This window comes from Carcharhinus amblyrhynchos, chromosome 21 (assembly GCF_965287045.1).
Source record: "Carcharhinus amblyrhynchos chromosome 21, sCarAmb.v2.hapA, whole genome shotgun sequence".
NCBI classification, from domain to species: Eukaryota; Metazoa; Chordata; class Chondrichthyes; order Carcharhiniformes; family Carcharhinidae; genus Carcharhinus; species Carcharhinus amblyrhynchos.
The window spans coordinates 12,838,089-12,856,338 of NC_137344.1; the positions used below are offsets into that span (position 1 = coordinate 12,838,089).

The following is an 18,250-nucleotide window of genomic DNA, read 5'->3' on the forward strand; positions in this document are numbered from 1 at the left end:
CCGCCCCCCCACTTTATCTTGAGGCTGTGCCCTCTAGTCCTACTGTCCTTTCTGTTTGGGAAGAGCCTCTCCACCTCTATCCTATCCATCCCATTCAACATCTTATATGTCTCATTGAGATCTCCCCTCATTCTTCTAAACTCTAACGAGTACAAGCCTAGTTTATTCAGCCTCTCCTCATAGCTCAACCTCCTCAACTCCGGAATCAGCCTAGTAAACCTCCTCTGCACTCCCTCCAAGGCCAAAATATCCTTGCGTAAGTGTGGCGACCAAAACTGCACACAGTACTCCAGCTGCGGCCTCACCAGTACCCCTATACAGCTGCAGCAAGACCTCCCTACTTTTATATTCAATCCCCCTCGCTATGAAGGCCAGCATCCCATTCGCCTTCCTGACCACCTGCTGGACCTGCAGGCTGGGTTTTTGCGACTCACGCACAAGGACCCCGAGGTCCCTCTGCACTGTCGCATGCTGCAGTTTTTCGCCACGTAAGTAATAGTCCTTCCTACCAAAGTGGACAACCTCACATTTGCCAACATTAAATTCCATTTGCCAGTTCCTGGCCCATTCACCCAGCCTATCTAGATCCTTCTGCAGACTCTCCACACCCTCTGCACAATTTGCCGTTCCACCAATTTTGGTGTCATCAGCAAATTTCGACACCATACACTTGGTTCCCTCCTCCAGATCATCTATATAAATGGTAAATAGCCGAGGCCCCAGCACCGACCCCTGGGGCACTCCACTAGTCACCAACCGCCAATCCGAATGGCACCCATTGACCCCCACTCTCTGCCTCCTATTTGACAGCCAATCCTCTATCCACGCTAACACCCTACCCCCAACTCCATGCCCCCTGACCTTCTGCAATAACCTCTTGTGAGGCACCTTGTCAAACCCTTCTGAAAATCAAGAAACACCACATTCACCAGCTCTCCTCTATCCACCACCCTAGACACATCCTCATAGAACTCCAACAAATTCGTCAGACACGACTTCCCCTTAACGAAACCGTGCTGCGTCTGCTCTACCAAGCAATTCTCCTCAAGATGCCTCGCTATTTTCTCCTTGATCATGGATTCTAACATTTTTCCTACAACAGACGTTAAACTAACCGGCCTATAATTCCCCGCCTTTTGCCTGCCACCCTTCTTAAACATCAGCGCAACATTAGCCGTTTTCCAATCTTCCGGCACTTCCCCAGAATCCAGCGACGTTTGGAAAATAATCACCAAGGCATCCAAATGCACTCTAATTAAAATGTGTTTGATTGATATGCAAAATTAGTGAAATCTAAGGTAGATTTCATAAACTGGAATAGTAGTTCTGAACACAAAGCATACCCTGTTTTAAATTTTGAATATGGGAAGGTTGAAAATGGTATTTGATGCCAGATGGGCTAAAAGGGAGAGCCTGCTTGTAACACCAAATTGACAGATTAATATAATTATAGTTGAGGGAAATAATTCAGTGGAATAAATAAGAAAAGAAAAAGAACAGGGTAATAAAAGATATGTTACAGAGGAGCTGATAGCAAACAGAGGAGGACAACTGTTGCAACTGTACAAAACTCTGGTGCGGCCGCACTTGGAGTATTGTGTGCAGTTCTGGTCCCCACGTTATAGGAAGGATGTGGAGGCTTTGGAGAGGGTGCAGAGGAGGTTTACCAGGATGTTGCCTGGTATGGAGGGGAGGTCCTATGAGGAGAGACTGAGGGATTTGAGGTTGTTTTCGTTAGAAAGAAGGCGGTTAAGAGGGGACCTTATTGAAACATATAAGATGATTAGAGGTTTAGATAGGGTGGACGGTGATAGCCTTTTTCCTCGGATGGAGAAAGCTAGCACGAGGGGCCATAGCTTTAAATTAAGGGGTGGTAGTTATAGGACAGATGTCAGGGGTAGGTTCTTTACCTAGAGGGTGGTGAGGGATTGGAATGCCCTGCCTGCTGCAGTTGTAAATGCGCCTAGTTTGGGGGCGTTTAAAGAGATCCGTGGATAGGTTTATGGATGGAAAGGGATTGGTTTAGGTTAGAAGGTCATTGCTTTTTAATTGGTCGACGCAACATCGTGGGCCGAAGTGCCTGTTCTGCGCTGTAATGTTCTATGTTCTAGAATCAAAAGTGCGATTCATTGGATACAAGAGAAACATTTAAAAGGGATTCTAGGAAGTAGAATGCAGTTTTGGTGATAGCTATAGATGAAGGATCAAAGTTTCCTTAAAAGAAAGAAGAGATAAGATAGACACTAATGGGCAGTTGAAAACCCACACAGTTTTCTGAGTTTGGGATGATGATTCTGACATAAGAAAATGTGCTGTAAGCAAGTTACGTTAATAAAATTATGTTATTTAGGACAAGAACAAACAATTAAAATAAGTTATGACCTGGAATCAAATTGAAAGATTTGATCTGTTTCAAAGATGTTCTTAGGTTATAATATTCAGGGGAAAAATTGTTCAAAGACTTTTCACAAGAAAGAGGATAAAACAAATATGGAAGACTTTAGTTATTGTAGGAAGTTTTTGGAAGATTATGCCCAAGTGGTAAAGCTCTTACAGGATTTGATAAAGGGAGGAAGGACTAGTCAGGACAAGATAGAGGGGGGAGATGCAAGACCGGCTTTTTCAGATTTGAAGCCGGCTTTGTGACAGCACCAGCTTTGGATTTGCCTGACATCACCAAACCATTCCACATTTTCTGTGACGAAAATGATGGGATGCAGGCAGCTGTACTTGCTCAGCAGCACAGAATGGAGTATTACTGAGAGTGGCCCCTGAACAAGTGAGATTTGCACCCAAATGGACCGCACCCTAAGACATTATGACAACTAGTGACATTTGTGCTTGTATTGATATGAAAACTCAAGAGTTATAATCCAAAAGATAATGGCTGAATCTACCATGGTCCCAATATGGGAAACTGCCTGGTATGTGTGTGTGTCAAATGTATTTCCGATGGGACCACCAGTTGTGTGGACCACAGGGAAGTGTGGAAAAAGGATGGATGAGTTTCTGGAATTATATGTGCACCTGGGCTCAGCCCTTCCCAACTGCCCAAGGAGGGACTCGGAATATGCAGATATTATGAGGAGACGGATGCAGCGGCATTGTCCCTGTATGTTTGTTTTGCCACTCTTACTACTCCACAGCCCACTCCGCCAGACTCCCTGTCCAGCAATATTGCCAAGTCCCATGGTTTTTAAGGGACCAGAGAATGGGATTGTAGTCTTAATGAAGGAGAAATGTTGTATGATAATATGAAACACGAGATTGCATCGGTTCTGATCAATATTTCTGCAATTCAAATGCTGGAATACTGTTCAGAATAATCTAAAAGCATGAATGGTAGGCGGGACCTGTTCAGGTGGGATGGGGTTGGTCTGAACCGTGCTGGGACCAGAGTCCTGGCTAATCGTGTAAATAGGACTGTAGTTAGGGCTTTAAACAAATTTGGGGGGATGAGGATGAGGATGAGGATGAGGATGAGGATGAGGATGAGGATGAGGATGAGGATGCGAGGGTAGGTGACATTACAGGGTCTAAAGTAAAGGAGAGGGTGCAGGTAAGGGGGGAGGCCAAGGATGTCCCAATAATAAAAGGAGTAGGGGGCGTGAGTATGGTTGGTGGTGTTCTGGCAAATAGGGTACAGGTGAAGGCTGGGATGAAGGCACTTTATCTGAATGCACAAAGCATTCGGAATAAAGTGGATGAGCTGGTGGCGCAGATCAGCACAAATGGATATGATCTGGTGGCCATTACAGAGACGTGGCTGCAAGGTGACAGGGACTGGGAGCTGAATGTTCAGGGGTATCAAGTGTTTAGGAAGGATGGGAGGGAGGAAAAAGGGGAGGCGTAGCTCTGCTGATTAAGGATAGAGTCAGGGTGGTAGCAAGGGATGATATAGGAACCAAAGAGCAGAACGTGGAATCGTGGGTGGAGATTAGGAACAGCAAAGGGAGGACGACGCTGGTGGGTGTCGTTTATAGGCCCCCGAATAATGATCTGGAGGTAGGGCGGGCTGTTAACATGCAAATAAATGTGGCGTCCAGGAATGGAACGGCGGTAATTATGGGGGATTTCAATCTACATATTAATTGGTCGACCCATGTTGGACGCGGTGGGCTCGAGGAGGAGTTCTTGGGATGCTGCTGGGATAGTTTCCTTGAACAGCGTGTGTTGGAGCCAACGAGGGAGTGAGCTATCTTGGATCTGGTGTTATGTAATGAGGTGGGTAGAATTAGGGACCTTGTGGTGAAGGATCCTCTTGGGAAGAGTGATCATTGTATGGTGGAGTTTCTGATGCTGATGGAGGAGGAGAAAGTGGGCTCCCGGACATGTGTCCTTTGTTTGAACAGAGGGGAGTATGGTAGGATGAGAGAGGAATTGGCAAATGTTGATTGGGGGAGTGCGTTGGAAGGTAGGTCTGCTGAGGAACAGTGGAGGATCTTTAAGGAGATCTTTCTTGGTGCTCAGCAGAAATTTATTCCGATGGTTAAAAAAGGATCGGAGGAGGAGAGGTAATCAGCCGTGGATAACGAAGGAGGTGAAGGAAAGTGTTAAATTAAAAGCGGATGCGTTTAGAGTAGCTAAGAATAGTGGGCGAGAAGAAGATTGGGAGAGGTTTAAATGTCAAAGAATGACAAAGAAATTGATAAAGAAGGGTAGGATAAACTATGAAGCTGGGCTAGCGCTTAATATAAAAAAGGATAGCAAGAGTTTTTATAAATACATAGAAAGGAAGAGGCTGGCTAGGGTGAACGTTGGACCCTTAGAGGATGAGAGGGGGGACTTAGTGGTAGGGGATGGGGAAATGGCTGAGGCCCTGAATAACTTTATTGTTTCGGTCTTCACGGAGGAGTACGTGAGTAATTTGCTGGGTGTTAGCGATGGAAAGATGGTAGGAGCGGAGGGCCTGAATGACATTATTGTTACTGGAGAGGTGGTGCTTGACAGACTGGAGGGAACTGATTGTGGACAAGTCGCCAGGACCGGATGGAATGCATCCAAGGGTTCTGAAGGACATGGCGGAGGTGATAGTGGATGCCTTGGTGATTATTTTCCAAGCGTCGCTGGATTCCGGGGAAGTGCCGGAAGATTGGAAAACGGCTAATGTTACGCCGTTGCTTAAGAAGGGTGGCAGGCAAAAGGCGGGGAATTATAGGTCGGTTAGTTTAACATCTGTTGTAGGAAAAATGTTAGAATCCGTGATCAAGGAGAAAATAGTGAGGCATCTTGAGAATTGTTTGGTAGAGCAGACGCAGCATGGTTTCGTTAAGGGGGAGTCGTGTCTGACGAACTTATTGAGTTCTATGAGGATGTGTCTAGGGCGGTGGATGGAGGAGAGCCGGTGGATGTGGTCTTTCTTGATTTTCAGAAGGCGTTTGACAAGGAGCCTCACAGGAGGTTATTGCAGAAGGTCGGGGGCATGGAGTTGGGGGTAGGGTGTTAGCGTGGATAGAGGATTGGATGTCAAATAGGAGGCAGAGAGTGGGGGGTCAATGGGTGCTATTTGGATTGGCAGTTGGTGACTAGTGGAGTGCCCCAGGGGTCGATGCTGGGGCCTCAGCTATCCACCATTTATATAGATGATCTGGAGGAGGGAACCGAGTGTATGGTGTCGAAATTTGCTGATGACACCAAGATTGGTGGAACGGCAAATTGTGCGGAGGGTGTGGAGAGTCTGCAGAAGGATCTAGATAGGCTGGGCGAATGGGCCAGGAACTGGCAAATGTGAGGTTGTCCACTTTGGTAGGAATAATGGTAGGAAGGACTACTACTTATGTGGTGAAAAACTGCAGCATGCGACAGTGCAGAGGGACCTCGGGGTCCTTGTGCATGAGTCGCAAAAACCAAGCCTGCAGGTGCAGCAGGTGGTCAGGAAGGCGAATGGGATGCTGGCCTTCATAGCGAGGGGGATTAAATATAAAAGTAGGGAGGTCTTGCTGCAACTGTATAGGGCACTGGTGAGGCCGCAGCTGGAATACTGTGTGCAGTTTTGGTCGCCGCATTTACGCAAGGATATTTTGGCCTTGGAGGGAGTGCAGAGGAGGTTTACTAGGCTGATTCCGGAGTTGAGGGGGTTGAACTATGAGGAGAGGCTGAATAAACTAGGCTCGTACTTGTTAGAGTTTAGAAGAATGAGGGGAGATCTCATTGAGACGTATAAGATGTTGAATGGGATGGATAGGATAGAGGTGGAGAGGCTCTTCCCACTCAGAAAGGACAGTAGGACTAGAGGGCACAGCCTCAGGATAAAGGGGGGGCGGTTTAGAATGGAGTTGAGGAGGAACTTCTTCACTCAAAGGGTGGTGAATCTCTGGAATTCTCTGCCCGTTGAAGTGGTGGAGGCTGCCTCGCTCAATATTTAAGACGCGGGTTGATAGGTTTTTGATAGGCAAGGGGATTAAGGGTTATGGGGAGAGGGCGGGAATGTGGAACTCAGCCACGACAGATCAGCCATGATCTTATTGAATGGCGGGGCAGGCTCGAGGGGCTAGATGGCCTACTCCTGCTCCTATTTTTTATGTTCTTATGTTTTGTTAAGTCAAATTGTTATGAGACAGGCTGCCAATGCCATGGGGACCCTAGAGTTCAGGGACAAGAGGAGAAAAAGAGGGACAATTAGTGACATGCTCACAGGGGTGAACTCAGGAATCTCGCTAGTGAGTTCTTTGGATACCCAGGGATTAAATAAGAAGGTAGAACAACTTAAATTGCTCCTACTCCTATTTCTTATGTTCTTAAAACAAATCAGAAAAAAAAACACAAGAGACACAAGCAACTTGGGGGAGGCGGGTATGGATAGGCAGTTAGTTGCAATAACGCTGCTGGAGGACCATGCTTGCGCGATTAAACACTTGATAGATAGAGAAAGGGAGGATACTGCATGATTACAAGAGGGGCAGTTTTGTTAAGCATATGGCCTATGGGTGGTGGGGTAGATGAGACAATCTCGGTTAGTTCCAAAGGGGGAGGTAGCCGATTGGATTGACAGCTCCTGTCTGGCACAGATAGTCAGACAGCCAGGGGCATTGAAAAAGTGCACCCTCAAAGGCATCACCAATAGTCCTTGATTGTGGGGTGAGCAAGGCTACTGCAGTGGGGATGGTTCTGATGATCCCTATAGTTACATCAGTCTCAGGACCTTTTCCCTTGTTCCAGCTGGTAGGGGTAGTAGGAGGAAATAATTCCCTCCGTTACCACCTGACTGAGACAGCAGCCATACATAGGAACAATTCCTTCCCCTTGCAGAGGGGTGACATTACCGTGTGCCCCCATCCTGTGGGACAGGGAGACATGACAAATGTTGGCTTCAACAGTACAAGGAATGTGTCCTGGAGATTGAGCCAGCCTCTGGGCACTTTGCCCGCACAGGATATGTGGGCAAGGGCAAATAACCATCAATGTCAGACACCCTCCATGATACCTTACAGGACTATAAAGAACCAGAACTGGCCCCTATCCCACACCAGCAAAAACTCTGAGGGAGCTAAGATTTAAGGTTGGGCACTCAGTTAAGCTATACCACTAGATACAAACAAAAATTCAGACTTTAGAAAAGGACACTGAAATGGTATTACAGGAAGGAAACTGGTGGCAGAGAGTGTGGGATTGGGGACTGAATGTTAATATACACCCTTGGATTCGAATTATTTCACACATAATAGTAAGCCTACAACTACTACTAGCACTTACATGGGGCATTATCACTTGCCAGTCCTGCAAGAAATACAAAAGCAACACAAAAGGATGAGGGCCACTGCTGAAGCCTCAAGGGACATGACTCAATATGGCAGGCAGGGTAATTCGGATCAATTCAATTTGACATAAGTGACCATTATTCCTGAAATCATGTGACTGCAGCACAATGAGGCAGGGATTACAGGGCATTCCAAATTTTTAATATATTCTATAAAATTTTGATTTCGGAGGCTGGTGGGCCAGCCCTTTGCCGAAAGGGGGGATTGTTGAAGGAAGATTTAAAGAATAGGTTTAGAGGGAACAATATCCTTGCTCTAGGTGCCTGCAAAACAATTTATATTCAAAAGGTACTTGTATAGCAATTTATATTAGTAGGAATAAATAATATATAATAAATATGTATGAATTTACTGTTATACGATCACAAAGGGCATACATGAAAACTCCACCATGTTAACAGGAGCTCAGAATAGTAAAACAACACAGGATGGATGCTAGCTTTTAGCCCCATTCCTGACCACCATTAGTTGGCTTGAGCAAAAGCTTGTGTACAAAAGACCACAGATACTGCTGTCTGGTACCAGTCTGTGGTCTGAGGTGTCGGATGAAAACCAGACACGGAGGATTAAGGAGGATAGTCATGGGAGATAAGGGGGCCCACTGGACAAGGAGCATTGTACATTCAAGGACTCCAGATGGGAGAAAGAAAGAGAATATTGACTGAGGTACCACGAGCTGATCATGCACAAGCCCACCTTATGTAATGCCTTTTTCATTGGATATGTGATTGCTGTATGTAATCTGTAATCAATGTTATTGGACAAGGTCCAGCTGTGATGGGCTGTGAAGATGATTGAAAAATGTATAAGAATGGATGTTTTTCTTTGTTCAGAGAGGCACTAGGTTTAACAGAAGCCATCTCCCCCGGCGAAAATAAACCGTTTGATGCGTTGAGTGATTTCTTTGAGATTCTCTCCCGCTAACAGGTGAGGAACCCCTTTTTAGTCAAAAGGTCTAGCTTCTATTTCAGGGAATGAGAACTGTACACTAACTTTTTGGTCCATAAGAAATAGGAGCAGGAGTAGGTCATCTAGCCCTTCGAGCCTGCCCTGCCATTCAATAAGATCATGGCTGACCTGAAGTGGATCAATTCCACTTTTCCACCTGCTCGCCATAACCCTTAATTCCCTCAGAAATCTATCTACCCACGACTTAAACATATTCAACAAGGTGATCTCCACCACTTCAACGGGCAGAGAATTCTGGAGATTCACCACCCTCAGACAGGAAGTTCCTCCTCAACTCTGTTCTAAAACGGTCCCCCACCTTATTTTGAGGCTGTGCCCTCTAGTTCTTGTTTCCTTTCTAAGTGGAAAGAATCTCTCTACCTCTACCCAATCTAGCCCCTTCATTATCTTGTAAGTCTCTATAAGACACCCCCCCTCAGCCTTCTAAACTCCAATGAGTACAGGCCCAGTCTAGTTAATCTCTTCTCATAAGCTAACCCCTCATCTCCAGTATCAGCCTGATGAACGTTCTCTGTACTCCCTCCAAGGCCAATATATCCTTTCGCAAATAAGGGGACCAAAACTGCACACAGTACTCCAGTTGCAGCAAGACTTCCCTGCTTTTATATTCCATCCCCCTCGCGATAGAGGCCAACATTCTATTCCTTCTTGATCACCTGCTGCACCTGCAGACTGAGTTTTTGTGATTCGTGCACAAGGACCCCCAGGTCCCTCTGTACCATAGCATGCTGCAATTTTTCACCATTTAAATAATATTCCATCCTACTATTATTTCTTCCAAAGTGGATAACCTCACATTTGCTAATGTTTACTCCATCTGCCAGGTCCTCGCCCATTCACTCAGCCTATCCAGATCTCTCCGCAGACTTTCCACATCCTCCACGCAATTTGCTTTTCCACTCTCAGCCCCCTCCTCCAGATCGTCTGTGTTGGTGACTAGTGGCGTGCCAATCCCTGTGGCACGCCACTAGTCACCAACTGCCAACCAGAAAAGCACCCATTTATTCCAACTCTCTGCTTCTTGTTGGATAGCTAATCCTCAATCCACTTTACCTCCAAATCAATACGTCAAGTAATAGACTTCAGGATGAATTAGGAGAGTATTGTTCCTGTCCTCCATATTGGAGATGTGGGAGCTCATGTAGCAGTCAAAAGGAAAGCATTGTGTGACCAAATTTCTAGACCTCAAATTAATTAAAGCACTAAAAGATTTGCTTAACTGTCACATTGTTTTTACTGCCTTTATCCAGAAAATGCAGCCCATTCCCAATATCTACACATCTGCCCAAAATAACTTGCCCATCAACATTATTCCATAAGGTTGTGTAATGTGTGCCAGAGGTACTAAAGTACTTGCTAATCCAGATAGATGTCTCAGACCTACAAAGTGCCCATGGTGCACAGCAGATCTTAAAAAGCAAAGTCTGTTGGCAACTGTGTATGTGCAATGCAGAAATCTCATTAGGTCCATAGTTTTTATTCAAATTAGGTAAGCATTGCATATTTTTGTTGGAGAACATTAGCAACACCCAGACCCTAATGCCAGAGCTCGGTGCCTCCTCAGCATCCTGGGATGTCAGCCTGAGAATTCTGTGCCTCTATATAAAAACAAATTATAGGAGATGCTGGAATCTGAAAAAAAATGCTAAAAAAACTCAGCATCTGTGTGCAGAGAATAGAGCCAAAGTTTCAAATCTGGTTGACCCTTGAGAGTATCCTTTAGATCCTCAGTGGCCTCTTCTTCAACACCCTCCTGAATGTCATCCTCATCTGAAGACTGGAGGGGTGGCAAGTGCTCTGCACTGGGGTAACAACCTTCATGAGGAAGGCCTGGAGGGGTGGCAAGTCTTCCTCGTGATGAAGGTTGTTGCTCTGCTGCAGAGCCAGGTTACGTGGGGCACAGCAGACCACCACGATGTGGGAGACCTTCTGGGTCTGTACGAAGGACCCCATCAGATCTGTCAAGGCAGAAATGCATCTTCAGGAAGCCGATGCACAGCTCTATCACAGATCAGGTGGCACTAAAAGTCTCATTCCATCCGGCATTTGCTGTGCTCTCAGGCCTCTGAGCAAGTGTCACCAGCCAAATACTCAGGGGATATTGCTTTTCCCTTACAAGCCATCCTCAAAAATGCTTTTCTGAGGACACAAGTATTTTGCATGCCCCCTGAAAAACGTGCACACGCATGCATGAATCACAACTAAAGGTTAAAGCTGTGACACTAGCATCAGTCTAAGTTTATTAGAATGGATTCAGATTCATACAAATCAGGTTCACGCACTGCATGGGTGAAATTTAGCCGCTATAATGGGATTTAAGCCTGTGGCTAACAGGCCTGCGAAATCTCATCCTTTGTTCTTGGGCATTTTGCTCCATTAGCAACTTGAAGGCCCCAAACATGAAAACATAATGCATTATTTCAGACCCATTTGTTCAGATTTGCTTACTTTTGAGGCAAATGTACTAGCCAGGGGCAGGACAGCACTTGGTGTTACAATTAACTTGGGGAAGAAAATATGAAGCCCCAGCTAACCATAGGGGCATGGTAAAGAAATCTACCTGACTTGATCCTTGTGATTTAATTCCTCCATTGATAGCCCCAAATAATCTTGTACTCTATAACTGTTAACAAATACTCACAGAATATGGAGAAATACATTAAAATTTTAGTGTAATACACACTGGATAATATAGTTATTTACCTGAAAAGCAACTTGAGCTGTGAAAATGAGCTTATCTCTTTCAAAGAGACCCCTGGTTGTATACACAAAAACCGAATAAGTGATTTCATCTGTGAGATTGAGAACACGCTCCACTACATCTTCTGCTGGTACTGAGCGAAGAATGGCTTTTTCAAATGTGCCATGAAAAGCCTAAATAATAAAATGGACAATTGTATAACATTTCTTTTAAAGTTAATGCATTAATTATGATCTACTTTTGCATAAGTGCTCTAAAAAAAAACACACCGAAGTCAAAGACGGATTTATGATTCAATGCACCATGCAGTACAGATCCCCCAATGGCAGAGGGACCCCAGAAAACAGGTTCGCTGATTTATGATGCTCACAGCCAATTAAATACAGACATATGGGATGGGATTTTATGGCTTTGGTCAGGTGAGATCGTAAAATCCTGCCCAAGGCCAACAGAGATTTCCATTCTGACAGCCTTGCCCACCCTGGAATACGTAGAGTTTCGGCCACAGAATCATAGAGGTTCACAGCATGGAAACAGGCCCTTCAGCCTGACTTGTCCATGTCATCCAGTTTTTACCATTAAGCTGGTCTCAATTGCCTGCGTTTGGCCCATACTAATCTTACCCATGTAACTGTCTAAATACTTTTTAAAAGACAGCATTGTACCTGCCTCTACTACTACCTCTGGCAGTTCATTCCAGACACAGTGAAAAAAATTGCCCTTCTGGACCCTTTCGTATTTCCCCCCCTCTCATCTTAAACCTATGCCGTCTAGTTTTAAACACCCCTACCTTTGGGAAAAGATGTTGACTATTTACCTAATCTATGCTCCTCATTATTTTACTGACCTCTATAAAAGGTCACCCCTAAGCCTCCTATGCTCCAAGGAAAAAAGTCCCAGTCTATCCAGCCTCTCCTTATAACACATACCACCAAGCGCTGGGAGCATCCTGGTAAATCTTTTCTGCACCCTTTCTAGTTTAATAATATTCTTTCTACAATAAGGTGACCGGAACAGCTTTCCAAGTGTGGCCTTACAACTTCAACAAGACATATATTGCAAACCCACTCACAACTGAAAAGTCAATCACTGTTTCCCATCCCCTCCACCCTTCCCATCCCATCTGTTGCACTTTCCCCTCTCCCCCTATCCCCTCTCCTCCCCTTCCTCATTCTACCTCTCCCATTCTCCTTCCCCATTCTCTCAGCTCCCCCATCCCCCACGACCCACTTATCTATTCTCTTTATTTATCTATTTCCCTTTCCTAAACTTCCCCATTTCCCTCCCTCACCTTCCCCCATTCTCCACCACCCAGGTACCCATTCCCCCATCTCCTTCCATCAGCTTCCCCATCCTTCATTTCCCCCTTCCCTCACTTCCCCCATTCCTCATCACCCACTCTCCCATTTCCCAGCCCCCCACCTCTCCCATTCCCCACCTCCAGGGACATACCATCTGGTATTGTGATGAAGTTGGCTACTGTAAGTGTTCAAGAGGTAGCCTTGTACAAGAGTGCACCATCATGTCACTGGGAAAAAGAAGCACATTCTACAGGTAAATCCCTCACTCTAGCATTGAAACGAGCCTAAGTTAGTTCACTTTAAACCTGCAATCCCTCAAAGAACAACGTATTCTGCTTTTTGATTAATATCCTTTTTTCTTTAGTTACAGCAAGCAGGAGCGAATCAAGGCAATGGCCTCTACTATAGAATCTCAACACCAGGGCTGCAATCTCTTTAGGCTTCCCAACAGGTGTCAGAGTGTGGTGATTATGGGATTTCAACAGTAACTTTACTGCAGTGTTAATGGAAGCCTACTTGTGACACTAATAAATAAACTTTAAGTTTAAATTTAATAAATATTTCACAAGGATAAAGTCTTTGGTCATATAAAGGCAAATCCTCTAACAATACAGAAGTTTCTTTAGACATCTTGGCCTGAATTTTACCATCCCACATGACATGGGTATTAGAGCGGGTGAGGGGCGGACCATGGAAAGATCCATTGACCTCAGGTGGGATTTTACAGTTTCAGGATGAGCGAGGTCATAAAATCCCATCCCAGAAGTTTTCTCAAGCACTTTATTATCCTGTTTGAAGCACAATGGCAAATATTAGTGACATATTATGAAACCATGATAATTGGTCAGAAATTAGACCTTATCCAATAGATAGTATGGTAAGGAAAAGAGTGCAGGCAAAAATTTCCTTTCTTATTTCACATGTTCGGAACTAATGGATTTAATCAGTAGCTGTAGTCCTGAGATGATATTGAATTTCCACGTGAGAACCATAGAATTTCACAGCACAGATGGAAGCTATTTGGCCCATTACTGTCACTGCACAACTCTCAAAGAGAAGTACAAATGTTGTCCTATTTTCTAAACTTTTCTTTTTTTTTAAACTTCAAATATGAAACTTTTAATGGAGTCTATTCCTGCTACTATTTCTGGTGGGGAAAATCCATGTTCCAACAAACCTTCAGTTCTTATCAATAGTATTTTTATGATCATATTTCATTTGGTTGAGAAAACTATTGTTGCATACAACCTAGTACTTTCTGTAAAAATGGGCTCAATTTTCAGGTTTAAAGAAAGGTTTCAAAATTGAGATTGGAGTGTGCTGTGCTGGTTGATGGAAGTAAGTTATTTATATAAATAGTCAGAAAGTAACCTGAAACATAAGTATAAAACATCAGAAAGAATGCATGCATAGGTATTAGATACAGCTGACAATATCTAAAGCCACAATTGAAAAATCAGCTGAATTCCTGTGGTGAAACTTTATAAATTTGGTTAGTGGCCAGAAAAGTCAGTCCTTTGAAAGATTTTGGTGGTCAGGATTGAGGAGCAGGATACTGCTGAATATATATTTTTTGTATTCATTTTCACTATTGAAGATGATAGGTATAAATGTTTTAAAAATTGACCCCTTGAACATAAATGGCTAAATGGCCTTAGCTTGATTTGAGGCACTGAAAATTGATCAGGCCTGATAACATTTAACCTCAAAATCTGTACAAAATCAGAGAGGTGCTACGTGAAACGTTTATTTAGCTGACTAATATTTCTTTGAGATCTGGGCTAGATTAACTTGACTGAAGAAACAGCTTGATGCATGAATGCTTGCATAAGCGCCAGGGCCTATTCATTAATATCGATATAGAAAACAGGAACAAAAAAGTAGGCCATTCAACTTGCTGAGCTTGTTCTGCCATTAGGGCTGATCTGTATCTTCATTCTATTTACCCAGTTTTGCTCGATATCTTTGTAATGTCCAGCTATGTTAAGGGTTGTGAGTTTTTACACAAAAATAAAAAGATGTAAACGACAGATTCTAGGTGTTGTTGCCTGTATGGAGTAGAAATTAAAACTGAACATGAGATCACCATCAAATAAAGTGATCAGCTATTAAAGCAATATGTAACCACCTAAATTTATAAAACCCCTTTCCTTCGATGGTTGTGACGACAAATTACTGCAATATTATACATAGGATCGATACTACTGTAGACAGTACTATGTACCATTAATCATTATACCCAGTCAATAAGAAAATTGATCAACAGGATGGCTATTCCGCAGGTACAGTAGGCAGTAAAGAAGGCAAATGGTATGTTGACCTTCATAGCAAGAAGATTTGACTGTAAGAATAGAGATCTAGGGGTCATAGTTTGAGAAGGGATAAACCTTTTAGGACTGAGGTGGGGGAGAAATTTCTTCACCCAGAGAGAGGTGCATCTGTGGAATTCACTTAACAGAAAGTAGTTGAGTCCAAAACATGTGATTTCAAGAAGAAATTATATATAGCTCTTCGGGCTAAAGAGATCAACAACTGGAGGGGAAGGATATTGAATTTGATGTTCAGCCATGATCAAATTGAATGGCAGAGCAATCTTGACGGGCTGAATGGTCTGCCCCTCCTTGTCATTTTTATGTTACATTAACGTAGATATTGTAATCATGCTGGACTTAAAACTCAAATACAACTAGGCGCTCTAACAGCTTTCTTATGAGTGCTATCCTGGCATTTGCAGATCAGGTAGAAGGGACTTCAGTATGCCAGGGCATTTCAGGCTTTTGGCAGTAACAGAACAGCCACCAAGGCCATCCCAGACCACGATTCTTTTAAGTGATGGTGCAACTGATGAAAGAAATGTAGAGCCATTGTCCACAGCAGAAGTGCCCTGATAGAAGACCCCAGAAGTGGAAGGCAGCCATTCCTCCACACTCACCGGAAATGAATATGTTGCTGGTGGATAATCCAGATTCTCAACTTCTCTTGTTTCTCACTGCTGTATTGAGCTCATGGACAGTGAAATAGCTTTCAAATTTGAGCATAAGAACATAAGAAATAGGAGCAGGAGTAGGCCATCTAGCCCTTCGAGCCTGCCCCACCATTCAATAAGATCATGGCTGATCTGAAGTGGATCGGTTCCACTTTCCCGCTCTCTCCCCATAACCCTTAATTCCCCTGTCTATCATAAACCTATCTACCCATGACTTAAATATATTTAGCGAGGTAGCCTCCACCACTTCAACAGGCAGGGAATTCCAGAGATTCACCATCCTTTGAGTGAAGAAGTTCCTCCTCAACTACAATCTAAACTGCTCCCCCCTTATCTTGAGGCTGTGCCCTCTAGTCCTGTTATCCTTTCTAAGCAGGAAGAATCTCTCTACCTCTACCCTATCCATCCCCTTCATTATCTTATACGTCTCTATAAGATCCCCCCTCATCCTTCTAAACTCCAACGAGTACAGACCCAGTCTATTCAGTCTCTCTTCATAGTCCAACCCCCTCATCTCTGGTATCAGCCTAGTGAACCACCTCTGCACTCCCTCCAAGGCCAATATATCCTTGTGCAAGTGCGGCGACCAAAACTGCACACAGTACTCCAGCTGCAGCCTCACCAGTACCCTGTACAGCTGCAGCAAGACTTCCCTACTTTTATATTCTAACCCCCTCACTATAAAGGCCAACATTCCATTCGCCTTCTTGATCACCTGCTGCACCTGCAGACTGGGTTTTTGCAACTCATGCACAAGGACCCCCAGGTCCCTCTGCACCACAGCACGCTGCAGCTTTTCGCCTTTTAAATAATAATCCCCCTACTATTATTTCTGCCAAAGTGGATAACATCACGCTTGCCAACATTATACTAAATCTGCCAGGTCCTCGCCCACGTGCTCAACCTATCGAGATCCCTCTGCAGAATTTCCACACCCTCCATGCAATTTGCTTTTCCACTCATCTTCGTGTCATCAGCAAATTTCGTCACCCTACATTCAGCCCCCTCTTCCAGATCGTATATATAAATGGTAAATAGCTGAGGCCCCAGCACCGATCCCTGCGGCACTCCACTAGTCACCAACCGCCAATCAGAATAGCACCCATTGATTCCAACTCTCTGCTTCCTATTAGACATGATGTAGATGTGCCGGCATTGGACTGGGGTAATAGATTCGCAATCTAATCAGTAATACTGTCTGTGCTTTATATGCTCTGTCCGAGGCCAGAACTCTCCATTCACCTGACGAAGAGGGAGTCCCCTCGAAAGCTTGAGAGTTTACTATCAAATAAATCGGTTGGACTAAAACCTGGTGTTTTTACTCCTATTAGACAGCCAATCCTCTATCCACACTAACACCTTACCCCCAACTCCGTGCACCCTAACCTTCTGCAGCAACCTTTTGTGAGGCACCTTATCAAATGCCTTTGGGAAGTCTAAAAACACCACATCCACTGGTTCCCCTCTGTCTACCGCACTCGTCACATCCTCATAGAAATCCAATAAATTCATCAAACATGACTTCCCCTTAACAAATCCATGCTGCGTCTGCTCGATCAAAACATTCTTTTCTAGGTGCCTCGCTATTTCTTCTTTTACGACAGATTCTAGTATTTTTCTAACTAGACGTTAAACTAACCGGCCTATAATTCCCTGCCTTTTGTCTGCTACCTTTTTTAAACTGCGGCGTAATATTAGCCGTTTTCCAATTTTCCAGCACTTCCCCGGAATCCAGTGAATTTTGGTAAATAATTACTAAGGCATTCAGAATCACCTCTGCTATTTGTCAGAACCCTGGGATGCATTCCATCTGGTCCTGGGGACTTGTCCACCTTCAGTCCCATTAGTCTATCAAGCACTACCTCTCTAGTGACAGTAATCGCATTCAGGCCCTCAACTCCTACCATTCTTCTATCGTTAAGATCTGGCAAACTACTCGTGTCCTCCTCCGTGAAGACCGAGGCAAAAAACTTAAAGCCACAGCCATTTCCTCAACTCCCACCGCTAAGAACATAAGAAATAGGAGCAGGAGTAGGCCATCTGGCCCTTCGAGCCTGCCCCGCCATTCAATAAGATCATGGCTGATCTGTCGTGGCTCAGTTCCACATTCCCGCCCTCTCCCCATAACCCTTAATCCCCTCTCTTATCAGAAACCCATCAACCCGCGTCTTAAAAATATTTAGCGAGGCAGCCTCCACCACTTCAACGGGCAGAGAATTCTGGAGATTCACCACCCTTTGAGTGAAGAAGTTCCTCCTCAACTCCGTTCTCAACTCCTTTATCTTGCGGCTGTGCCCCCTAGTCCTACTGTCCTTTGAGCGGGAAGAGTCTTTCCACCTCTATCCTATCCATCCCATTCATCATCTTAAATGTCTCAATGAGATCTCCCCTCATTCTTCTAAACTCTAACGAGTACAAGCCTAGTTTATTCAGCCTCTCCTCATAGCTCAACCCCCTCAACTCCGGCATCAGCCTAGTAAACCTCCTCTGCACTCCCTCCAAGGCCAAAATATCCTTGCGTAAGTACGGCGACCAA

General features: G+C 44.5%; 1 protein-coding gene across 1 annotated transcript in view; it reads right to left on the bottom strand.

The window, feature by feature from the left end:
* Positions 1 to 18,250, bottom strand: part of LOC145356565 (dynein axonemal heavy chain 17-like) — an 811,195-nt gene that overhangs the window by 115,161 nt on the left and 677,784 nt on the right. Inside the window, exon 69 of the mRNA XM_080209339.1 lies at positions 11,430 to 11,600. Within this exon, the coding sequence (XP_080065465.1) occupies positions 11,430 to 11,600 (171 nt within the window). The remainder of the gene's footprint in view (positions 1 to 11,429; positions 11,601 to 18,250) is intronic.